We start from the raw sequence: 26,237 nt of genomic DNA, 5'->3' as shown, positions 1-26,237 counted from the left end.
TCATTTCACTTCTAGCAGTATCTCGTCTCTGGATTCATTTCTTAAACGCCAGTAACTTTCTAAGTATCAGGAATGCTAATCAGTTTTTTGTATTTTCCTAATGCATATTTTTCTCTCTTCCTCCCAACCCTCTCCCCACCCCCGTTTTCAGAAACGAGAAGGAATCCTCCAGTCTCGGCAAATCCAAGAGGAAATAACTGGTAACACAGAGTATGTCAACAGCATTGTTGCCAGCGATTCTGTAATGGAACACAGATGTTTCTCCGAAATTCATCCATTTGCTGATATTTAGTTTTCATTTATTGGGATTGCAAGAGGGATTAGACTTCAGCCAATGATTATAGTTTAGCCTTTTCCATGCATTCAAAACATGCCTCTCAATGCTTAAGGTACAAACTTGGGTGGGGAAGTGGGGAGAGGGAATTAACCGTGATTGAAAAATTCTAATTTTGTGGCACTCCAGGAAAGAGTGTGTCCGAAAAAGCCAACCAGCATGAAATCATCATGCCATAAACATGGGGTTGAATTTAAATTGTTAACCTTCAAAAGGACGTTTTTCTTCCTTTTCTGAATCTGATTTATATGGTCACATGCCATGACCCAGAAAGCCCCTCTCTACCTTAGGGTGGTGGATTGTTTGGGGGTTTTTTGTTGTTGTTGTTGTTTTTCATTTACATTAAGAAATTGGAATATCAGAACATGTAAGAGTTTTGTCATGGGAAAGAGAAGTTTTGTTCTCAAGTAGAAAGAACAGGACGGTCGGTGTGCGTGGGTCTGAGATCCCTGGGCAGGCTTGAGCCCTGGCCGCATGCAAAACCAGGCAAAATTTGTTTGTATCATCTCCTGTTCCCCTAACTCTCCTCTATATTCCTTTGAACAAGAAGAGCAAGTGGAAAGAGCAGGGGCACATGAAGCAATGATTACACCTCCTAAAACCCCACACCCCAAAGGTGGAGGAGGAAACTGTCCTTGGTCTACCTGGCTTGAACTCCAAGTTCATCATTCTTCCCAGTACACTACCCGCAAGTCACTGCTTAATAGGTGACAGATGTATAGTTGGAATAAACCAACATAATAAGAACCAAAAACGTATTGAGAAAAAAATGTATTGAGCATTCAGTATATAGTAGAAATTATGCTAAAATCTTTCTATATATTAAATCATTTAATGCTCACAACATCTGACTGAGTTGTTTACCATATTATCCTCATTTTAAGGATAAGTGACCTGGAGCTCAGAGAGGTTCAGTAGCTTGCCCAAAGTCACACAGCAAGCAAATGGCTTTGTAAGATTTAAAACTAAGTAGTCTGACCCTAATGCTTGTGCTCTTAATACTTTGCTGTTTCACTGCTATGAGTATGGTTCCAGTTCCTGCCCTCTTTGAGAAAACCTATTCTAGGTCAATGGCAGGTGCAGCTTGGGTGGGTATCACAGGATGGACAGGAGAGAGCCCAACCTGACCTCCCCAAGCCGATGCCCTCAGCAACTTGGGCAGTGAAATGCCACATTGGGATGGTACCTGAGCTCTGCTCCTAAAACATGGTTGGGAATCCTGAATCTCTGAGTCCAATATTCTTTCTCAACTGTAAGCAATAATGTGAGTTTATTTAAGGCAAGAAATAGTCCTTTATGCATCACTTATACCAGGCTTTATGCAAACACCAGTAAATCTGTAAAGCAGAGGGGGAAAATAGGTGGTAATGTGGTAAAGGCCACCCATAGTTGGAGACTTAGTGCAGAATAAAATGCCAAGGAAGGAAGCTTTTGGGGATCTGCCACCAAGGGTGAGGAGAGAAGAGTCACACTGCTTTCTTTCTCCTTTTCCCACAGGGCTCTTTCTGGAAGGCATGGTGAGTTGCATAAGAGTGTCCTCTGTTGCTGCTGACTGCCAATGGGGTCTAGTTAATTCTGCAGCAGCTGGGAAGAACAGGCACTCAGCTTGCTTCCTGCATGTGTGTCTGTGCCAACCTGGTGACAGGGCCGGTTGGTAGGGAGGGGCAGCGCACTGGTGGGAAGAGGAAAAGTAACCACAGCTGCAGTCCTCTTGCAAGTAACCAGACCACTGACCCTGGTGGGCTTCTGGATGGGTCCTGGGCACTTGCAGGGAAGTCTTGCTCTAAGCATATTGTGGAAGTAAAGCAAGAGGTGTACGTATGCGCTCGGGACTGTCCCCTCTCCCCACTCTGTCCAGCCCTTGTAGAAGGTGCATTTTTCCTCATCACACCTCCTACCTCTCTGGTTTCCCAGAACTTTGGGTGTGTTTATAAGGTCTGTGAATGTCCAAGATCACAATCACCATTCTGGCCATCTCAGATTTACTCATCAAGAGTAGGAGAGGCTGGGGGCTTCCCTGGTGGAGCAGTGGTTGAGAGTCCGCCTGCCGATGCAGGGGACACGGGTTCGTGCCCCGGTCCGGGAAGATCCCACATGCTGCGAAGTGGCTAGACCCGTGAGCCATGGCCGCTGAGCCTGCGCGTCCGGAGCCTGTGCTCCGCAACGGGAGAGGCCACAGCAGTGAGAGACCCGCGTACCTCAAAAAAAAAAAAAAAAAGTAGGAAAGGCAGCCCAGGACCATGAACCCTCCCAGCCCCGGTTCCTCTTGGAGATTTCTCATTCCCAGTCACAGAGCTCTCCACTATTTCACCTCTCAGATCAGAGGACCAGGGAGGGCTATAGCAAGGAAAATCCCTGCAGGGAGCATGGCTTCGCTATTTTCTATGATTCTGTATTTACTGTGGATAATATATTGAAATATTCTGATCATTCTAATAATAACTCAGATCAGGAGACTTCAGAGTTTACAGAGAATGTACTTTCTTGTCTTTCATCCTCATAACCCACCTAGGGGAGGTTCATGTTCAGTGGGCCTTTTTTCTATTATTATTTTTGGCCACGTTTTGGCATGCGGGATGCTAGTTCCCTGACCAGGAATCGAACCTGTGCCCTCTGCAATGGAAGCGCAGGGTGTTAACCACTGGCCTGCCAGGGATGTACCCAGTGGGCATTTTATGGAAGAGAAAAGTGAGGCTAAAAGGATTAAAGTGACCTGATCCCTCAAGAGGGGGACCTCCCCTTCTGTCCTGGGGCTCTGTAGCTCCCAATCCGCTTATCTGCCCTCTGCCAGGAAGCATGTCTTGGGCATGTTGGTTTTGAAAATTAGGAAGTGATTTGATATTTGGATGACATTCTGCTTCCAAAAAGCTTCAGAAACACTTTAGAATCATGACTAAATCATGATATCAAAGAATACAAATAGTAAAGAGAAATGACCAGTTCCAAGTCAGACTGCCTGCCAGAGCTCCTGAACCCCAGCTCAAAGAGGGCTGATGTCGAGGGTGGATACACACACACTTACAGATACCCACAGAGAGAGAAAAAGGCCCCTAAGAATCAACCCCAAATCTCTGCCCAAACCCAGTTTCCCAGCACAGTCTCATACCCCAAAGAATTCCCACCTGGAGCTGACCATGTGGCCTGTAGAGGCTCGTGGCTGGGACCTGGGTTGGCATCAGCTCTGGGCCCTACTTTACATTTTCCTCTTTTTTCAGAACGTGATGCCTTTGACACCTTGTTTGACCACGCACCAGACAAGCTGAACGTGGTGAAAAAGGTGGGAAAGTGGTGCCTGAGGCGGGGGGAGATGGGGGGAGGGAGGGGAGCGAGATGTAGAAAAACATTAGGAAAACCCACCCCCTGCAGTTTGCAAGCATCAGACCACCACAAACACAGAGCTTTCCTGCTTGATGTCCGTTTTACCTGTCTTGTTTTCACTGGATGCCTTATCCAGTCCCTTTCTTCTCCCATTGGGATGACATCATCTCTTGGGGGTTTCTGAGGCTACGGTCCCGTGTCTCCACACCCACACTGAACCCCACCATCCCTGCTCCTCACACAGACCTCCCTCTGTCTCCCTGGCACCGGTACCTGCACCTTGGGGGACTGGAAGGAGGGACCCAAGGCGGTCATTTCTCCTCTGGCCCCCTGGGCCCGCTAGGACACTCCACCTGTCCCTCTGCCCTCTTAGCACTCCCTGCTCCTTGCACAGTTCTGGACCTGGCTATTGGAATCGCACAGTGCGTGGGACTGCCAGTCCTGGGGGCCGTCCTTCCCTGTGGACTCAAGGAGTTTCGCAAGAGCCTTATAGGCTGCTCAGCCTCACTCCGCTCGGCACAGGGATCCCGGGCCCAGCGCTCTTGGCTGGGTCTCGTCCTGTGTCGTCATGGTTGAGTCACAGGGGCGGCCTCCAGGGTGAGAGTCTTCATCTCAATGTCTGGCTTGTGCTTTTCTTCTAGACGCTTATTACTTTCGTGAACAAGCACCTGAATAAATTGAACCTGGAGGTCACGGAACTGGAAACCCAGGTGGGTGACGGCCCCGTGTGCAGGGTGGGGGACAAGGCCCCGCTGGACAGCCACTGTTCCCAGTGCCCCAGCCACATTGCCAGGAGGGCTTGCCGCCCTGATCCTGGAGCTTTTCCGGGGAAGGGAGAGGGGATTCTCTTCCACTCAGAGGCGTGAACTGCATGGAATTTCTCTGAATTCTTTCCAGTATTTTATTTTGAAAAGTAGCCAGAATATTGTCATGAATCCCCATGTACTCTTCACGCACATATACCAATTGTTAACATTTGGGCATATTTGGGTTTTTTTCTCTCTCGCCACCCCTAAATACCTCAGCATACATCTCTTAAGGACAAGTATATTCTCTTAGAGAATCACAATATAGTAATCAAATTCAGGCAGTTTTAACATCAATACGTTAATCTATTTAGGTTGAACCATAAGAAATCACTGATATTTGACTACTCTTGACCGTGTCACATGGTTCAGAGAAATACAGTTGTCCTCATATTCTCACCTGATGCATTTAGTTGTCATGTCTCTTCAGTTTCTTTTTAATAGAGAACAAATTCTCAGCCTCTCTTTGCATTACATCGACATTTTTGAAGAGTGTGGGCCATTTAGTTCATAGAATGCCTCTGTTTTTCTCCCTCATGATTAGAACCAGGTTATGCATGTTCAGGAACAGTACCATGGAGGCAATGCTATGTTCTTCTCAGGCAATTTTTTTTTTTAATATATATATTTTTTTGGCTGTGTTGGGTCTTCGTTGCGGTGCATGGGCTTCTCACTGCGTTGGCTTCTCTTGTCACGGAGCACAGGCTCTAGGCACGTGGGCTTCAGTAGTTGTGGCTCACGGGCTCTAGAGCTCAGGCTCAGTCAGTGTGGCGCACGGGCTTAGTTGCTCCGCGGCATGTGGCATCTTCCCGGACCAGGGATCGAACCCGTGTCCCCTGCCTTGGCAGGCGGATTCTTAACCACTGCGCCACCAGGGAAGTCCCTTCTCAGGCACTCTTCTCCATCAGTTCTGTTCCTGGTGGTAGTAACTTTGACCACTTGGCTAAGTGGGCATCCCCCAGATTTCCCTACTGTAAAGCTCCTCCCCTCTACCCCCCGCTTTATAATTAATAACTAATCTTTATTAGGTATAATCTTTATACCGTGTAATGTGTCCTGTTTCCCAACCTCTTTTCATTCACAATGAACTTCTAAAGTGTGGTTTTCTTTTGAACACAGGGGCACCTCCTATTATTTTTAAAGGCAATGCCCGGGTCTGTGGCTGAGATCTGCCTGGGCGTGTCTGGACTCTGGAGGCAGCTTCATATGCTCTTCAGGAGATAGAGAACGAGCTGTAGAAGCAATGATTCCTGGAGAGGGCTGGAATGAGCTCTCCCTTCCCCATGGGCAGGGAAGGGGTCTCTGCCGAGCATATCTGGTGTCTATCTGCGAGTTTTACCACCAAGTCATTGGAACCAGCAGTCAGGGGTGGGAGCAGTCTAGGTCAGTGGTACCCACAGCTGTGACTAATCCTGACCCTAACCCAGGGTGCTCCCCTGAGTTGACAGATTCGTTTCTTTCATTCTCAACCCATTCCAGCCACAGCCAGCATTAGGCCTAGTTAACTAGTTCCATGGGCGGGCCGTGATTTTGACACGGTTGCTGGGGTCTATTTCCCATTGTCCACCCTGGGGTGGCCTGGGATGAGTCATGCTCAGGCCCTACCAGCCAGATGGATGGAAACAGGGAGGAAGCTGCTTCTAGGTCAAGTTCGTACTCCAGGTTGTTTGCCCATAACCAAGGTTGAGTCACAGGCCCACCAATCAGTCACCCAGCAGAGCTCAGACACTGGGCCCAGCCCAGACAGAATGCTAATTCCGTCTAGTATTTTTAAAGTTTCCTAAGATGATTCCAAGAACTTTGGCCTCTTGTGAACTCTAGTAACTGTTGTTTATACAAATATTTGATGGCCCTGCCTCCTTTGCAAGGTTCTAGAATATCAGATATGCACCTGACCTCTAACTTTGCTCAGGCCATTCTCCATACCCAGAACACCTACTCCTTTCAAATTTCCCTCATCCCACAGGCGCCCACTGTCTCTGCAAAGCCTGCCTCGATTGCCCAGCACACACATACCTTCCGCTCTCTTGAGCAGAAGGCCTGCACCCCTCTGCTTGGCCTAGGCAGCTGTTGTTCCTCAGACCAGGTTCTCAGTTGATCTGGCCTCTACTGTCCTTGATGGAAGGGACCAGCTCTAAGCCTCTTGCCATGGCCCTGAGCACACAGTTGTGCTTTGTCAGCAACAGCCAGTACATTGTGTCTGACTGCTTTGTTGTTTTCCCGGATAGAAATAGCAGTAGTTAGTATGTGTTAAGTGTTGCCTACACACCAAGCAGTGTTCTAGGCACCTTACACATATTTACTGGTTTAGGCAGCATGATAACCCTATGAATTAGATACTATACTATTATTGTCCCCATTTTACAGGTGAGAAAAATGAGGCACAGAGAAGCTCTGTAACTTGCTCAAGTCACTCAGTTCATAAGTGGTAGAGCTAGAGGCCAGCTCCAGAGCACACGTTCCTAACAGCTATACTATGCTGCCTCTCAAGCAGTAATAAGGCGAGGGTGAGAGGGGAGAATGCCCAGGCCGGTATGACACTAGATCCTTCTCTGTTCATAAAGCAGAGGTCGCCCTAGTAGCCTCATGCCGTTGTCCTTGGACATCCCCTTTCCCTCCTCCCTCTGCCCTCCCTAGCTAACTCCAGCTCATCCCTCATGTCTCCACCCAGGCAGCGCCCGCTCCAGAAGCCTTCCCTGTTGCCTTCAGTGGGATGAGTGACCTTTGTCAGTCTCATGCAGGCCAGCATGCTTCCCTCCATCAGAGCAGCGGCTGCATTTCCTCCACAACAGTCTCGCCACTGTACCATGAGCTCCTCCAGGGCAGGGGCCACACCTGACCCACCTCTGTGGTCCCTGTGCCAGATCAGGGCTTGGTTCATAGTCGGTGCTCAATAAATACTGGACCAATTGAGATCAGGACCATGGGCTTGTGGCTTCTGTGCTGGACCAGCCAGACATGGGGCAGGCCTGCTGCAGAGCACACCTTCCTGCCTTGGGCTACTGCCCCTCACCCGCTGCCAGCAGCCTGCCTGGGGATATAGCCTTTGCGGGGGTCAACACGGAAGCTGATGTGCCCCTGGAAGGGCCTGGGCTGGGGCGCTCAGGGGCCCAGTGCCTTCACCTGTCTCTCTCTCTCTCCAGTTTGCAGATGGGGTGTACCTGGTGCTGCTCATGGGGCTCCTGGAGGGCTACTTCGTGCCCCTGCACAGCTTCTTCCTGACCCCGGACAGCTTTGAACAGAAGGTTAGGGGAGGTGACATCACGGGAGGCCCCAGCCCACGTGCCCGACCCATCTGCCCACACCTCTGCTGGGGCCATCTGGGGAAAAGGCGGCGGCTTCCCCTCTGCCCAGAGTCTTCAGTGGTTGGATGGGGAGCTCATTGTGATGCACAGCTGAGCTGGGACGCAGCTACCTACAGGCCACTGAGCATCCTGAACAGCTTTCCCTCTCCTGCACCTTGGTCCCCTAGCTGTATGCTCCTGCCTGGGGCCACAGCCCAGCCTCATCTCTCCCCAGAGGTGACAGGGAAGGTGGCTGCAAGGCTGGTCAGACCTGAGGCCGGCACTCGGCTGATTTCTGATGCCTCTCACAGGCTGCCCCAGCCCACCTGCTAGACAAGGGGCATTTGGTCCCAAGCAGAAACCCTTCTCTGCCTCTTGAACATGTCTTGCTGTCTGATCCTTTCAACTGTGGGCACTTATGTCCCTGAGTTTACAGTCGTGGCAGTGACACAAGAACACAGTAAGACAGGGAGAGGATTTTTAACTCCTCTGGGAGTGCTTCACCAACAGCAGGCTGGGCCTGGCTCACACTCCGCATGGCCTGCCCAGTTTGGCAGCCTCATTTGTCCTTCAAAAAACGGCCTCATTTTAGCTCAGCCCCCGCCCCACTGGCTACAGTGCTGGTTCCTTCACTTTCCAGGGGCAGGTCACAGGGAGCCCCAAGGGTCCAGGAATGAGTGTGCAGCACCTCATGCATTGCCTTTCTCTCTCCAGGTCTTGAACGTCTCCTTTGCCTTTGAGCTCATGCAAGATGGAGGATTGGAAAAGCCAAAACCACGGCCAGAAGGTACTTTGCTCTTCCCCGGGTTGGTGACAATATGGCAAGACCCTCGCCTGCACACAAGTTTTCAGGGCACAGAGCAAGGCTCATGTTTCATACCAGAGGGAAGACTATCTTTTCTGAAGCCTTCTTTGCCATTTGCAGGGGAAGGTGGGACAGGGTGCAGCTGCTCAGTCCTGGGCATCCTTTGCTAGCTGCAGATCGCACAGCCTCAGGGAAAAAAAAACAAAGCCTGAAATCCCACACATGGGGTCATAGGGATAAGGGCCCATGCAGACATGTCACAGAGCCGAGGTGCTGCTGCAAGAACCGTCCTGGCCTGGTTTCCAGGTTCTTCTGTGCCTGGACAGGGTGCTGACCTGCCCAAGAACTATCTCCCAGGTAGGCAGGGGGAAGATGCAGGGGTCAACACAGGCAGCTCTACTCTGAGAATAATTCCCTTTTCTGCCCTTTGCTTGCTCCAACTCTGCCCAAGGACAAGGTTTGATTTGTCAGGTTTAGATTGCAAATGTTAAGGCTGAAAAAAAACAAAAGGAGCAAAATGCTCCAGCAGCCCTCCCATGCTTGCGCTTGAAGCAATGTGTGCATTTGTACGGGGAGATGGTAAGACTTGGGCTAAACTGGAAGGACCAGGTAGGGCTTTTGTATTTCTTTTTCTTTTTTCTTTTATATTGGAGTATAGTTGATTAACAATGTTGTGTTAGTTTCAGGTGTACAGCAAAGTGATTCTGTTATACATATACATGTATCTATTTTTTTTCAAATTCTTTTCCCATTTAGGTTATTACAGAATATTGAGCAGAGTTCCCTATGCTATACAGTAGGTCCTTGTTTGGTATCTATTTTAAATATAGCAGTGTGTACATGTCAATCCCAATCTCCCAATCTATCCCTTCCCTCCACCCTTCCCCTGGTAACCATAAGTTCATTCTCTAAGTCTGTGGGTCTGTTTCTGTTTTGTAAATAAGTTCATTTGTATAATTTTTTTAGATTCCGCACATAAGCGATATCATATGATATTTGTCTTTGTCTGACTTACTTCACTTAGTATAGTCTCCAGGTCCATCCATGTTGCTGCAAATGGCATTATTTCATTCTTTTTAATGGCTGAGTAATATTCCATTGTATATATGTACCACATCTTCCTTATCCATTCATCTGTCGATGGACATTGAGGTTGCTTCCAGGTCTGGGCTATTGTAAACAGTGCTGCAGTGAACATTGGGGTACACGTATCCTTTTGAACCATGTTTTTCTCCATATATATGCCCAGGAGTGGGATTGCTGGATCATATGGTAGCACTATTTTTAGTTTCTTAAGGAACACTGTTCTCCATAGTGGCTGTACCAAGTTACATTCCCACCAACAGTGTAGGAGGGCTCCCTTTTCTCCACACCCTCTCCAGCATTTATTGTTTGTAGACTTTTTGATGATGGCCATTGTGACTGGTATGAGGTGATATCTCATTGTAGTTTTGATTTGCATTTCTCTAATAATTAGTGATGTTGAGCATCTTTTCATGTGCCTCTTGGCCATCTGTATATCTTCTTTGTAGAAATGTCTATTTAGTTCTTCTGCCCATGTTTTGATTCTGTTGTTTGTTTTTTTGATGTTGAACCACATGAGCTATTTGTAAATTTTAGAGATTAATCCCTTGTTGGTCACATCATTTGCAAATGTTTTCTCCCATTCTTTGTCTTTTCTTTGTCTTTTCGTTTTGTTTATGGTTTCTGTTTCTGTGCAAAAGCTTTTGAGTTTAATTAGGTCCCATTTGTTTATTTTTGTTTTTATTTCCATTACTCTAGGAAACAGATCAAAAAAGGCATTGCTGTGATTTATGTCAAAGAGCATTCTGCCTATATTTTCCTCTAAGAGTTTTATAATATCTGGTCTTAAATTTAGATCTTTAGTCCATTTGAGTTTATTTTTGTGTATGGTGTTAGGAATGTTCTAATTTCATTTTTTTACATGTAGCTGTCCAGTTTTCCCAGCATCATTTATTGAAGAGGTTGTCTTTTCTCCATTGTATAGTCTTGCCTCCTTTGTCACAGATTAATTAACCATAGGTGCATGGGTTTATTTCTGGGCTTTCTATCCTGTTCCATTGATCTATATGTCTGTTTTTGTGCCAGTACCCCACTGTTTTGATGATTGTAGCTTTGTAGTATAGTCTGAAGTTAGAGAGCCTGATAAATACATCATGCCACTCCCTTCTGGCCTGCAGAGTTTCTGCCAAGAAATCAGCTGATAACCTTATGAGAGTTCCCTTGTACATTATTTGCTGCTTTTCCCTTATTGCTTTTAATATATTTTCTTTGTCTTTAACTTTTGTCAGTTTGATTACTATGTGTCTCAGTGTGTTCCTCCTTGGGTTTATCCTGCCTGGGACTCTGTGTGCTTCCTGGACTTGGGTTACTGTTTCCCCTCCCATGTTAGGGAAGTTTTCAGCTATTATCTCTTCAAATATTTTCTCAGGCCCTTTCTCTCTGTCTCTTCTCCTTCTGAGACCCCTATAATGTGAATGTTGCTGCATTTAATGTTGTCCCAGAGGTCTCTTAGACTGTCCTCATTCCTTTTCACTCTTTTTTCTTTATTCTGTTCCATGGCAGTGATTTCCACCATTCTGTCTTCCAAGTCACTTATCTGTTCTTCTGCCTCAGTTATTCTGCTATTGATTCCTTCTAGTGTATTCTTTATTTCACTTACTGTATTGTTCAACTGTTTGTTTGTTCTTTAGCTCTTCTAGGTCTTTGTTAAACACTTCTTATATTGTCTCGATCTGTGCCACCATTCTTTTTCCAAGATCTTGGATCATCTTTACTATCATTACTCTGAATTCTTTTTCAGGTAGATTGTGTATCTCTACTTCACTAGTTATTCTTCTGGGGTTTTATCTTTTTCCTTCATCTGGGACATATTCCCCTGCCCTCTCATTTTGTCTAACTTTTTGTGATTGCAATTCCTGTTCTGCAAGATGCAGGGCTGTATTTCTTGCTTCTGCTGCCAGCCCCCTGATGAATGAGGCTGTCTAAGAAGCTTCTGCAGGCTTCCTGGTGGGAAGGACTGGTACCTGCCCACTGGTGGGTGGAGCTGGATCTTGTCCCTCTGATGGGGAGGGCCGTGTCAGGGGGTGTGTTTATTGGGCAGCCGTCTACTCAGGAAGACTTTAAGCAGCCTGTCTGCTGATGGGTGGGGCTGTGTTCCCACCCTGTTGGTTGTTTGGCCTGAGTTGTCCCAGCACTGGAGCCTAGAGGCTGTTGGGTGGGGCCAGGTCTTGGTGAGAAAATGGTGTCCTCCAAGAGGGCTCACACCAATGAGTACTCCCCAGAACTGCTGCCACTAGTGTCCTTGTCCCCGCAGTGAGCCACAGCCATTCCCCACCTCTGCAGGAGACCCTCCAATACTAGCAGGTAAGTCTGGCCCAGTCTCTTAATGTGGTCACTGCTTTTTACCCTGGTTCCTGGTGCGCTCGAGACCCTGTGTGCACCCTCCAAGAGTGGAGTTTCTGTTTCTCCCAGTCCTGTGGAATTCCTGTGATCAAACCCTGCTGGCCTTCAAAGCTAGAGTCCCTGGGGGCTCCTCCTCCTATTGCCAGATCCTCAGGCTGGGGAGCCTGATGTGAGGCTCAGAACTTTCACTCCTGTAGGAGAACTTCTGTTATATAATTATTTTCCAGTTTGTGGGTCACCCACCCAGCATGTATGGGATTTGCTTTTATCATGATTACACCCCTCTTACCATCTCATTGTGGCTTCTTCTTTGTCTTTGGATGTAGGGTATCTTTTTTGGTACGTTGCAACATTTTTTTGTTGGTGGTTATTCAGCAGTTAGTTGTGATTTTGGTGTTTCCGTAAGAGGAGGTGAGCTCATGTCCTTCTACTCCTCCATCTTGTCTCCTCTCCCCCAGGGCTTTTGTATTTAGACATTAGGATAGAGGAGTAAGCATCCCAGACAGGATGGCCATGTGAGCAAATGTCCTGCCTGGGGAATGGGGAAGGGCTTAGCTTATGAGACAACCAAGCATGTGGCTAAGCCATGACAGACCTTGGTCCAGGCCCTACCCCACCAGCCTTGGGCAACTTACTGGTCATATTTTTCATGTCTATAAAAGTGGAAATCCTAGGGACATGCACATTATATGATTAAATGTGATGATGTCTGATGCACAGCACCTGACACCTAATAATGAGTATATAGCAGTTACCTATTTGCCTGGAATATTAAGAGTATGAATTGAATAATCGTTGATTACAGTGAAGCAAGTCCTGGAGGGACTTGATGCTAAGGCAGCAAGTTTGGACTTGATTCTGTAGTCAGTAGGAGTCATGGAAGTTTCTTGAGCAGGTGAGTGATGTAATCAGAGCTCTATTCCAGAGAGATGACTTGGAAGGCAGTGTGAAGAACAGATATTTAGATGTGGGGCACCATCAGTAGTACTGGGGAACCTAGGAGGAAAAACAAGCTTGGGAGGGGACATAAGAGTGTGAGCTTTGGAAACCTCGAGGTTGACACCTAGGCATTGGCACAAGCGGAACTGGAGTTTGAGTAGAAGATCAGGGCTGTGGTTATATCACTGCAAGTCTCCCACTTGTTCCATTGTCTCTTGGTGTATAACAGGAAAGCATGTAGAGAAAAGAGAAGGGTTAGGGACAATATCTTGTGGGAATGCCTTTGCTCATGAAGCTGGTGAAGAAAGCAGGAAGACTGGAGGAGAGAGGTCAATTGTGAAGACGTTGGTTGGTCCCTGTCTCATGACTCTTTCCAGACCTCAGTAACTATCAGCTCTGGTCAACAAAAGCCAATCCCTTAGTGTCATTTATCATCACCTTGTTCTAAGCACCTGGTCACTGCCAGAGGAGGACCTCTAGCAAGGCTGCTGTCCCTCACGGGGTTGTCTCCCTGCAAGGCCACTGTAGCCATCCTAATGCCTTTAGAAGTAGACCCTGAGTGTCCTGTGGCCAGCTGATAAGCACCCTGCTTCTGGGTAGGAGAGACATAGCAGGATAGTCCGGCCAGCATTTCTGTGTCTGTTTTCTTGAACTGCTTAATGTGAAACTTTCTGGTTACAGATTGGAAGTACTTCTTCTGATACTTCAGTTTTCAAGCATTTATTTCCCTTAAGATAGTTTTCCCAATATCGATTAATTTATAGGGATATTTCAGTATACAGATGACATTTCTTGTATAAATATTAAACTGCTTAATATGAAATTTCCTGACCAATATGAATGGAAAAACACATCTGTTTTATTTGCTATTATACTGGGCACCATGCCCATGCTGAAAATTTCCAGTGCATAAAGGAGAATTGAAATGGTATTTTGTGAGACCATACTTGGTGAGAGGTATACCCCAGCATTCTTGTTTCTCTGCTTCTAACTGGGAGGTGAAATTCAGTAGTAAATGCTGCAGACTTTCAAAAGGGGCTAATCTGGGTAATTCTTTGAGGGTGTTTCAACATCAAACTGGATGTGGTAGAGGCATTTTTCATGGCAAATGTTTTTAAGGTCAGGAAAATGCATCCTCTGCCATGCTGTTTGATACTCAAAGCTCTGTTATACCTTGAAATCCCCTGGAAACTTTAGGTTTCCATCTCAGATGACTTTTGCTGCCCAGGCTTCATAACCTTCTAGTACCCCAATTAGTGTAAGCCAAGTGTTAGCAGCAAGTTCATGGCCAGTGGAGCAGTTGACATATTGGCAGGAAGCTGGTGGCTTTCTATTTAGGGTATCATACCATGTGTCTTCAAATGCATATGCCTACCCTGTTATCATCATTCAAGTAGACTCATCATTGAGTATGGTTAAGACCCCAGCACAACAGACAGGTGGGGACTAGAAGAAACTTACTACAAGGCAGGAATGAAGTCTGCATGTAAGACAGCCAGCAGGCTGATGGAATATCTAAAATACAAGGAGTCAAATAGCTGGGACCAAGCTACTTAAAACAATGCTGAAAATCCAGGCAGGTGAAGGCAGCTTAGTTGTAGATGATCAATACTATTTGTGGAATGATTTGGTCAGTGGCTGGAAATATGGGAAATGGTTCAACTTCCCTTCCCCATTCCCTTAGGGATAGTGTACAGACCAGTGGCAAAAATTTTAAACTCTGATAATATCAAGTATTAACAAGGACGTACAAAAACTGCTGTTTCTGTTTGTCCTTATCAATACATTTAATATTTGTAATACCACTGTCGTATTAAATGCAGAATGATGGCCTGCCCCAAAATGTCCACATCCTAATCCCTGGGACCTGTTAATAACTTACATGGTAAAAGGGACTTTACAGATGTGATTAAGTTGAGGATCTTGAGCTGGAGAGATTACCTTGGGTCATCTGGGTGGTTCCAGTGTAATCACAAGAGAAGAGGGAAGCAGAAGATTCATCAGAATGATGTAGCATGAGAAAGATTCAACCAGCCGTTGATGGCTTTGAAGATGAAAGGGGGCCATGAGCCAAAGAATGCTGGTAGCCCCTAGAAGCTAGAAAAAGCAAGAAAACAGATTCTCCCCTAGTGTCTCCAGAAGTGAACACAACCCTGCTGGTACCTTGATTTTATCCCAGTGAGACACATTTTGGACTCTGACCTTTAGAACTATAAGATAATAAATTTGGATTGTTTTAAGCCACCAAATTTGTGGTAACATGTTAAAGCAGCAATAGAAAACTAATACACCCTATGACCAGCAATTCCACTCATAAGTATGCATGTCCATACTAGAACCCTAGTCCAAAAATATCCATGATAGACTAAACTGGAAAGTGCATCCCCAGGGAACAAGCTAAATAAATTGGAGTATATTCATACCATGGATTATTACACAATGGCAACAATAAGAAAGAATGAACTGAGAAATTGCATGAGAGACTTCTAGTTACTGTAGCATGAAGAGGTCAGTGATTATCCTCTGCAAAAAAAGCAAGTGTAAAACTGGACAAAATGATCAAAAACAGGCATTTCAAGGCACTGAATATTTACCAGAAGTAGATAACAGATTGAGAAGCATTCTTGAAAAATGACAGAATATACTAGAATAATTATAGCTCAATAAAACTAAATTATACCTCAATGAAATTGTTTAAAGGATGAATCCTATAAACATAATTTTGAGTAAAATAAAATCACAAAGTAATATGCATAGTATAAGTATTTATATAAAGTGTAAAAATAGACAAAACTACAGTCTGCTGTTTAAAGGTGCATATGTTGCTGGTGAAACTATGAAGAAGAGCAAGGAGGTGATCACGATAAAAGTGAGGATTATGGTTATGTTTGAAGGGTGAGAGAGGGTTGTGACCTGAATGCAGAGAGGAAGGGGGTGCTTCTAGGGTACTGACAATGTTCGTACCTGAGACATGGGTGGTGGTTACGTGAGGGTTCCCTTAAAAGTATTTAAAACTGAACATATATATGTTGAATGTACTTTTCTGGATGCTTGTCATATAAAAAAATTTTAATATGTAAAGAATATGGCAAAATCACCAGATAGGGTAGCAGGCCACCACGAAAATGACCCAGACCAAAGGATGGATTCTGTCTCAGTGGGGAATAGGGAGTAAACAGGAGAGCGAGGCAGAGACTGAGGATGAGCTACATCCATTGGAGGTGGGATGGAGGCTGGAACATGATGGACATCTTGGGGGCTGGGCTTACCCTGCGTAGGCAGCCTGTGGCCACCCAACTTATTCCAGCCCCCACCGGCTGGTGGCACTGAGCCACCAGGTTTCTTCCCACCTTGGTCAGGGAACTCAAAGATGGGGGTGGAGAGACTTCAGAGAAGGGAGGGGCCTCAGACTGGGCTGAGACAGGCTGGGGTAGCCCAAATGGGTCCATGGAGGGCATGGCCACGTCCCCTTGTGTAAAGCCTGGGTTTCTGCATTAGCAGAGTTCCTCTCCCTCCTAGACTTCTGCATCTTTTAAAGAACGACAAACTCATTTCAGATGGTCCTCTGATGGATGGGAATTGTCACTAATGCCACTGAGTGAGAGGAGCAAACCTAGAGCCCTTTCCCCTTGACCAGAGGCCATTTTCTCCTCAGAGTGGTCTTGGGTCTGATTTGTCTCATCGTTGGCCCCAGCCAGCCAGACAGCCTCTGCTCTGGCTGTCTATCCAGGTGCCCTACCATCCTGACTGCATGCTCCCAGAAAGGGACTCTGGGCCAGCACAGAGAAGTGATCAGAGCAGTGCTAACTTGCTAATCACCTAATTTATTAGCCCAGAGTTTTAAAGAGGCTCTATATTGCAGGGAGTCACAGATCATTCCCAGGAATCCAAAGCTCTTCTCCTAGCTGAGATGGCCTACCCACTGGCCTACCTGGAACTACCTGTGTGGCTGTTGGTTTTCTTGAAAAGAACAGACAATAAGCAGTGTCTCTGACTGTAGTCCCCCCCACTTCACCAGGCCCACCTCATGGTGATCACCTGTAGGAAGAAGCAACTCAGATTTGCCAAGGAGCAGGGCTTAATCTTTGTGAATGGTACCACCCTGGAGTTGTGCAGTGCATAGCTTTAACAGCTATACATAACAGCTCTGCTACTAGGCAAAGATGGGAAAGTAGGAAGGAAACTACCATTTAGGGAGCCCTTCATATGTTCCAGGTGTTTTTCATAAAACCCAATTTTACCAGTGAGAAAACTGATTCCGAGACATTAAATGACTTTACGCCTTTAACCCATTGTAGTGAAGATGGACTTCAAACTTCAGTGGGCATTAAAATTAAAACAGAGGAGACATATCAAGATGGCAGAGTAGAAGGATTCAGAGCTCACCTCCGCCCCATGACCAAAAATACATCTACATGTGGAGTAATTTTCACTGAAAATTAACTGGAGATTGGCAGAAAGACTCTTGTACAACCAATACTGTGAGAAAGATCCACACAGAATTGGGTAGGAAGGGAAGAGAAGTAATCAGGGACCTGTGCCCCTGGGAGGGGACTCAGAAGAGGAGGGGGATTACCTGGACAGAGATCTCCCTGGGGAGGGAGCAGTTTGAGCCACATATTGAGCACGCCAGCCCTGAGGTCTAACACCAGGTAGACGAGTTCCCTTAGGTTTGACAATCAGTGGGACTAATAGGAGAGCTGTAAGAAACCTAGACTCTTCTCATGAAGAGCACACACACACACTTGCTAGCTCCCAAAACAAGCGGAGGAAGCAGACTGAAACTGCTTGGGACTCTGACCGGTTTCCCACAACTGCCCCAGCCTGAGCAGAGTACCCACTCCAGCCCCACTTGCTCCACGATACTGCTCCACACTAAGGCAAGGGCTGCTGTGGCCAAGGGGAGTGCTCAGTTGTGAGGGATGGAGCTGGCTTAGACATAGAACAGCATCTGAAAGGGGCAGGAGAACCCATTACTGGTGCTTATGGAGGTAGCGCATTAGAAGCAGTCTGAAACCCTAGCTAGGGCTGGAACTGCCATGGCCCACACACAGACCCACTCTGAGTGCCCAATCCAGCTCTGCTCTGCTCTGAGATGAGGGTGCCAGTGATGGGAGGGGGAGAGCCCACACTTAGGGGGAACAGAGCTAGTTCAGACCCTACCCTCAGGGCTTCTGCTTCAGCAACTTGGGACCCAACCTTGCTCCAAATAGGGTGATATCAGCCACTGAGCAGAGCAGAAGGCCCAGCTCAAACCTAGCTCTGGATCTAGCCCCTTCATCTCCAGCCCCACCTCCTACCAATGTGATACCTGCCAGAACACCATGGGGGAAGCTGTGACTCATGCTCATGTCAGATCCAGCTCTCCCACCGAAGCTGCTGGGCACATGCAGACTGTATAGGGTCACTCCCATACAAGGACACCCATTCAAGACCAGAGTAGGTAACTGTTTTACCTAATCTCATAGAGACAGAGAAAGTTAAGCAAAAGGAGAAGATAGAGGAATTTGTTTCAATTGAAAGAACAAGAGAAAACCCCTGAAAAACAACGAATGAAATGAAAATAAATAATTTATCAGATAAAGAGTTCAAAGCATTAGTAATAAGAATGCTAAATGGATTACTGAAAAAATAGATTAATACAGTGAGAATTTCAATAAAGAACTAGAAAATATAAAAAAGTACCAGTCAGAACTGAAGAATACAATAAATGAAAAAGATGCTAGAAGGAATTAACAGCAGACTAGGTAATACAGAAGAACGTATAAGTGATATGCAAGATAGAATAATGGAAATCACCCAGTCATAACAGCAAGAATAAAAAGAAATTTTAAAAAATAAGAAAACTTTAAGGGACCTTTGGGACATCAAGCATGAAAAAAAAAATCAGATTATGGGGGGTCCCATATGGAGAAGAGGGAGAAAAGTGTCCAAAATGTATTTGATGAAATTATGGCTGAAAAATTCCTGAACCTGAAGAAGAAAACAGATATCCAGGTACAGGAAGCACAGAGGGTTCCAAACAAGATGAACCCAAACAGACCCACACCAAGACATATCATAATTAAAATGGCAAAAGTTAAAGAGAGAATTCTAAAGGCAGCAAGAAGGAAAAGAGAGTAATATATATCAGGGAACACCCATAAGGCTATCAGCTGATTTTTCTGCAGAAATTTTGCAGGCCAAAAGGGAGTGGTATGCTGTATTTAAAGTGCTGAAAGGGAAAAACCTGCAACCCAGGATACTCTACCCAGCAAAATTATCATTTAGAATTGAAGGAGAGATACAGAACTTCTCAGGCAAGCAAAACTAAAGAGTTCATCAATACTAATATGACCCTAAGAGAAAGAGTCTTCTCTAAGTGGAAAATAGAAGGCTAATACAAGAAGTATCTATAGGAAAGGAAAAATCCCACTAGTAAAGCAAATATATAGTAAAGGATGAGGATCAACCAATTAAATAAGCTAACATGAAGATTAAAAAACAAAAAAAATTGTAAAATCAATTTTAACTGCAACAAACAGTGAAGGAATACACATGAAGATGTAAAATAGGACATCAAAAACAAAATGTTGGGGAGGGGAGTAAAAAAATGTAGATCTTTTAGAATGTGTTTGAACTTTGACTGTCAGTTACACATAGTTATAGGTCAACATATATGAACCCCATAGTAACCACAAATCAAAAACCTACAATAGATACACAAAAGCTAGAGAGAAAGGAACACAAGCATACCACTGAAGAAAATCATCAAACCAAAAGGGAAGAAACTAAAAGAAGAAAAGAGCAGAGAAGAACTACAGAAACAGCCAGAAAACAAGTAACAAAATGGCAGTAAGTACATACCTATCAGTAATCACTTTAAATGTCAATAGACTAAATGCTCCAATCAAGACATAGGGCAGGGCTTCCCTGGTGGTGCAGTGGTTAAGAATCCGCCTGCCAATGCAGGGGACATGGGTTCGAGCCCTGGTCCAGGAAGATCCCACATGCCATGGAGCAACAAGGCCCATGCACCACAATTACTGAGCCTGCTCTCTAGAGCCCGCAAGCCACAACTACTGAGCCCACGTGCTACAACTACTGAAGCCCACACGCCTAGAGCCCATACTCCACAACAAGAGAAGCCACTGCAGTGAGAAGCCTGCGCACCCCAACGAAGAGTAGACCCTGCTCGCCACAGCTAGAGAAAACCCACACACAGCAACAAAGACCCAACGCAGCCATAAAAGAAGGGAGGAAGGAAGGAAGGAAGGAGGGAGGGAAGGAGGGAGGGAGGGGGAGAGGGGAAGAGAGAGAGAGAGAAAGAAAGAGAGAAAGAGAGAAAGAAAGGGAGAAAGAAAGAAAGAAAGAAAAGACAGCAGAAAGGAGCAATTAAGATGGTGGAGTAGCAGGATGTGAAGCTCACCTCTTGCCACAAATATATCAAAAGTACATCTACATGTGGAATGATTCTCACAGAATATCTACCAAATGCTGGCAGAAGACCTCTGACCTCTGAAAGGGCAAGAAAATCTCCATGTAACTAGGTAGAACAAAAGAAAAAAGAAAGAGAAAAAAAGAAAGTGAGAAAGGAATCCGAATGGGACCTGCACTCCTGGGAGGGAGCTCTGAAAGAGCAAAGCTTCCTGCACCCTGCGAAGTCCCCTCACCAGTAGGGACATCAGCCAGGACAGAGCTTCAGAGCCTTGGAAGAGAATACAAGAACCAGTTTGCAGCAGAAAGAATGCAGAGAGACCTGCACAGATGGTCAGTGCCATGCTCTCCTCTTCCCAGTGCACCTGCCAGGGCAAGCGTGGGCTGGGTGCAGAAGCTCGGGCTTCGGAGATCAGACCTGGGGAGAGTATTGGGATGGGCTGCATGGAAACAGCCTGAAGGGGCTGGAGTCTGGTGCAACCACACCTGAGGGTGTATGCAGAGGAAGTCTGGGCCACCTTAGAGGCAAGGAGCCATTGTGCGGGTGGCATGCAAGGGAAGGGGCGGGACCCACCATTACACTCTTTTTCCCTGCATGTGCTCTCAGGTGGCAGGACACTGCCTACAGGAGCTACAGGAGCAGTCACAAGCTGCCACTGCCGCTGCCCCGTTTCAGGAGCAGTTGTGAACTGCTTCCATTCCCATCACATGCTCTCAGAATGTGCATGAGCCACCACCGCTGCTGAGAGCCCCATGACTGGGCACCAGCTGCTGCATCTACACACTCCCTATTAAGGGGATAATGGCCAGCACATACTGAGGAAAGAGGTGACAGGCATCCATGTTAAAAACAGCCCTTGCACCAAAAATACTAAACCCACATAAGGTACACAGGGGCACTTCCACATATAAACAGCCTTCCAAGACCTCAATAGATAATTGTTTCTCCTAAATTCACAGAATAAGAGAAGTATAAGTAAAATGAAGAAGCAGAGGAACCACTCCCAGTTAAAAGACCAAGAGAATTCCCCTGAAAGAATAAACAATGAAACAGATCCCTTCAGCCTGAAAGACACCAATTTTGAAAAGGAGATAAAGAAAATACTGAAGGAATTAGGAAAGGCTATCAACAGAAATGCAAAGTACTGCAGAAAGGAACTAGAAACTGTAAAGAGGAACCAAGAAAAATTAGAAAACTCATTTGCCGAGACAAAAACTGGACTAAAGGCAATGAATAGCAGAATAAATAATTCAGAAGAACAAATAAGTGACCTGGAAGATAGAATAATGAAAATCACACAGGACAGCAGACAGAAAGACCAATTTAAAAAAAAAATGAAAGCAATATAAGAGACCTATGGGATAATATAAAGTATGCCAATCTATGCATAATAGGGATTGTAGAAGGGGAAGAAAGAGAAAAGGGGGTTGAAAGTGTATTTGAGGATATTATGGCTGAAAACTTCCCAAACCTAAAGAAGGAAACATATCCAGGTACAGGAAACACAGAGGGTCCCAAACAAGGTAAAGCCAAACAGACCTACACTGAAACATATTATAATAAAAATGGCAAAAGTTAAAAAGAGAGTTCTAAAGGCAGCAAGAAAAACACGGAGTTCATTACAAGTGAACATAAGGCTATCAGCTGACTTCTCTACAGAAACGTTGCAGGCTAGAAGGGAGTGGAAAAAATATATTCAAAGTCCAGAAAGGGAAAAATCTGCAACCTAGGATACTCTACCCAGCAAAATTATCATTTAGAATAGAAGGAGAGATAAAGAATTTCTCAGGGGCTTCCCTGGTGGTGCAGTGGTTGAGAGTCCGCCTGCCGATGCAGGGGACACGGGTTCATGCCCCGGTCCGAGAAGATCCCACATGCCATGGAGCAGCTGGGCCCATGAGCCATGGCCGCTGAGCCTGCACATCTGGAGCCTGTGCTCCACAACGGGAGAGACCACAACAGTGAGAGGCCCGCGTACCGCAAAAAAAAAAAAAAAAAAAAAGAATTTCTCAGAAAAGCAAAACTAAAAGAATACAGCAATACTAAACCTATCCTAAAGGAAATATTAAAAGGTCTCCTATAAATAGAAAAGAAGAATATATAGGAAAGAGAAAATCACAATTGGAAAACAAATCACCTAATAAATAAGCGAGTACAAAGATTTTTTTAAAAAATCAAAAAATTTCTGTGAAAGTGATAACCACAATGAACAGCAAAAGGATGAACATGAAGATGTAAATGAGGACATCAAAATCATGAAATGTGGGGGAGGAAGAACATGTAGCTTTTTATTTCATTTCCTAGAATGTGTTTGAGCCTATATGGCTACCAGTCTAAGGCGAATAGATACAGGATGGGGTTAACATATTTCAAAAACAGGGTAACCACAAATCAAAAACATACAATAGATTCATGAAAAAAAATTTTAAAAGAGAACATAAGTATAATACAAAAGAAAATCATCAAACCACAAAAAGAAAAGAAAGGGACAAAGAAGAAATATAAAATCAATGGGAAAAAGTGTTAAAATGGCAATAAATAGATATCTATCAATAATTACCTTAAATGTCAATGGACACAATGCTCCAATCAAAACACACAGAGCAGCAGAGTGGATTTTTAAAAAAAGAGCCTACAATATGCTGCCTACAAGAGACCCACTTTAGGGCAAAGGATATACATAGATTGAAAGTGAGGGGATAGAAAAAGATATTTCAAGCAAACGGGAATGAAAAAACAGAGGTTACAATTCTCATATCAGACAAAAGAGACTTTAAAACATAGGCCATAAAGAAAGATAAAGGACACTGTATAATGATAAAAGGATCAATACAGGAAGAGGATTGTACACTTGTCAACATACATGCACCTAATATAGGAGCACCCAAATACATAAAACAAATACTAACAGACATAAGGAGAGAAAATGACAGTAATATAATAATAGTAGGAGACTTTAACACCCCATTCACATCAATGGACAGATCTTCTAGACAGAAAATTAATAAGGTAACAGATCTTAAATGATACAGTAGAACAGTTATACATAATTGATATTTTCAGGGCATTACATCAGAATACACATTCTTTTCAAGTGCACATGGAACATTCTCTAGGATTGACCACAGACTAGGGTACAAAACAAGCCTCAACAAATTTAAGAGTATAGAAATTATCTCGGACATCTTTTCTGACTACACCAGCATGAAACTAGAAATCAACCACAGAAAAAGAAATGAGAAAAAATGATTACATGGAAATTAAACAACATACTACTAAAAAACCACTGGATCAACGATGAAATCAAAAAGGAAATTTAAAAATACCTTGAGACAAATGACAGTGAAAACACACCATACAAAATCTTTGGGGTGCAGCAAGAGCAGTTCTCAGAGGAAAGTTCATAGCAACACATGCCTTTCTCAGAAAACAAGAAAAATCAAGTAAGCAACCTAACCTACACTTAAAAGAATTAGAAAAAAAGAACAAACAAAACCTAAAGTCAGCAGAAGGAAATAAAGATCAGAGATGAAATAAATAAAATAGAGGTTAAAAAAACAATAGACATTCTCTGATATAAATCGCAGCAGGATTTTTTTTGATCCACCTCATAGAGTAATGAAAATTAAAACAAAGATAAACAAATGGGACCTAATTAAACTTAAAAGGTTTTGTACAGCAAAGGAAACCATAAACACAAAAAGACAACCCACAGAATGGGAGAAAATATTTGCAAAGGAAGCAACTGACAAGGGATTAATCTCCAAAATATACAAACAGCTCAAGCAGCTCAATATCCAAAAACACCAAAAAACCCAATCAAAACATGGGCAGAAGATCTAAATAGACGTTTCTCCAAAGAAGACATACAGATGGCCAAAAAGCACATGAAAAGATGCTCAACATCACTAATTATTAGAGAAATGCCAATCAAAACTACAATGAGGTATCACCTCACAGTGGTCAGAATGACCATCATCAAAAAAATCTACAAATAGTAAATGCTAGAGAGGATGTGGAGAAAAGGGAACCCTCCTACACTGTTGGTGAGAATGTAATTGGTACAACTATTATGGAGAACAGTATGGAGGTTCCTTAAAAAACTAAAAATAGAACTACCATATGATCCTGCAATCCCACTCCTGGACATATACCCAAATAAAACCATAATTCAAAAAGATACATGCACCCCTATGTTCATTGCAGCACAATTTACAATAGCCAGGACATGGAAGCAACCTAAATGTCCATCGACAGAGGAATGGATAAAGAAGATGTGGTGTGTATGTGTATATATATACATATATATATATATATATATATATATATATATATATATATATACACACACAATGGAATATTACTCAGCCATAAAAAATAATGAAAGACTGTCATTTGCAGCAACATGGATGGACCTAGAGATTTTCATACTGAGTGAAGTAAGTCAGACAGAGAAAAACAAATATCATATATTGCTTATATGTGGAATCTAAAAAAATGTTACAAATGAACCTATTTACAACACAGAAATAGAGTCACAGATGTAGAAAACAAAGTTATGGTTACCAGGGGGGAAAAGGAGGGGAGGGATAAACTGGCAGATTGGAATTGACATATACACACTACTACATATAAAGTAGATAACTAAAAGACCTACTGTATAGCATGGGGAATTCTTCTCAATACTCTGTAATGACCTACATGGGAAAAGAATTTTAGAAAGAGTGGATATATGTATACGTATAACTGATTCACTTTGCTGTACAGCAGAAACTAACACAACATTGCAAATCAACTATACTCCAAGAAAAATTAAATTTTAAAAAACAATAGGAAAAAAATCAATAAAACCAAGAGCTGGTTCTTTGAAAGGGTAAACAAGATTGACAAACCTCTAGCCAGGCTCACCAAGAAGAAAAGAGAGAGAACCAAAATAAACAAAATAAGAAATGAAAAAGGAGACACAACAACCCATACCACAGAAATACAGAAAACCATAAGAGAATACTATGAACAATTATATGCCAACAAATTTAACAACATAGAAGAAATGGACAAGTTTCTAGAAACATACAGCCCACCAAAATTGAATCAAGAAGAAACAGATAATTTGAACAGACTGATCACTAGAGATGAAGTAGAATCTGTAATTTTAAAACTCCCCACAAACAAAAGTCCAGGACCAGGTGACTTCACAGGCGAATTCTACCAAACATACAAAGAAGAACTTTTACCGATCCTTCTCAAACTCTTCCAAAAAATTGAAGAGGAGGGAACACTCCCAAAGACATTCTAGGAAGCCACGTTCATCCTGATACCAAAACCAGCAAAGTCCTAGCCAGCCAGAGCCATCAGATGAGAAAAAGAAATAAAAGGTATCCAAATTGGAAGGGAAAAGGTAAAATTGTCATTATATGCAGATGTCATGATTCTGTATAGAGAAAACCCTAAAGACCCCACAAAAAAACTACTAGAACTGATAAATGAATTCAGCAATGTAGCAGGATACAAGATTAACAAGATTCTTTTTTTTTATAGTTTCCTTTGCTGTGCAAAAGCTTGTAAGTTTGATTAGGTCCCATTTATTTATTTTTATTTTGTACATATGTACAATGGAATACTATTCAGCCATTAAAAAAGAACGAAATAATGCCATTTGCAGCAACATGGATACAACTTGAGATTATCATACTAAGTGAAGTAAGTCAGAAAGAGAAAGACAAATACCATATGATATCACTTATATGTGGAATCTAAAATATGACACAAATGAACCTATCTACAAAACATAAACAGACTCACAGACATAGAGAACAGACTTGTGCTTGCCAAGGGGGAGGGGGTTAGGAGAGGGATGGAATGGGAGGTTTGGGTTAGCAGAGATAAGCTATTATATATGGAATGGATA

At 44.0% G+C, this 26,237-nt stretch overlaps 1 protein-coding gene across 2 annotated transcripts in view; it reads left to right on the top strand.

Annotated features, from left to right (window-relative positions):
• PARVA (parvin alpha) overlaps positions 1 to 26,237 on the top strand; it is a 188,524-nt gene that overhangs the window by 152,230 nt on the left and 10,057 nt on the right. For both annotated transcript variants that reach the window (XM_081239088.1, XM_081239087.1), the window contains 6 exons: positions 152 to 210; positions 1,832 to 1,851; positions 3,550 to 3,611; positions 4,294 to 4,362; positions 7,602 to 7,703; positions 8,457 to 8,529. In XM_081239088.1, coding sequence (XP_081095214.1) covers positions 152 to 210; positions 1,832 to 1,851; positions 3,550 to 3,611; positions 4,294 to 4,362; positions 7,602 to 7,703; positions 8,457 to 8,529 — 385 coding nt within the window. The remainder of the gene's footprint in view (positions 1 to 151; positions 211 to 1,831; positions 1,852 to 3,549; positions 3,612 to 4,293; positions 4,363 to 7,601; positions 7,704 to 8,456; positions 8,530 to 26,237) is intronic.

This window comes from Mesoplodon bidens (assembly GCF_964165515.1).
Source record: "Mesoplodon bidens genome assembly, chromosome: 7".
In the NCBI taxonomy this organism is placed as follows: Eukaryota; Metazoa; Chordata; class Mammalia; order Artiodactyla; family Ziphiidae; genus Mesoplodon; species Mesoplodon bidens.
This window is presented reverse-complemented; position numbering and strand designations above follow the sequence as displayed.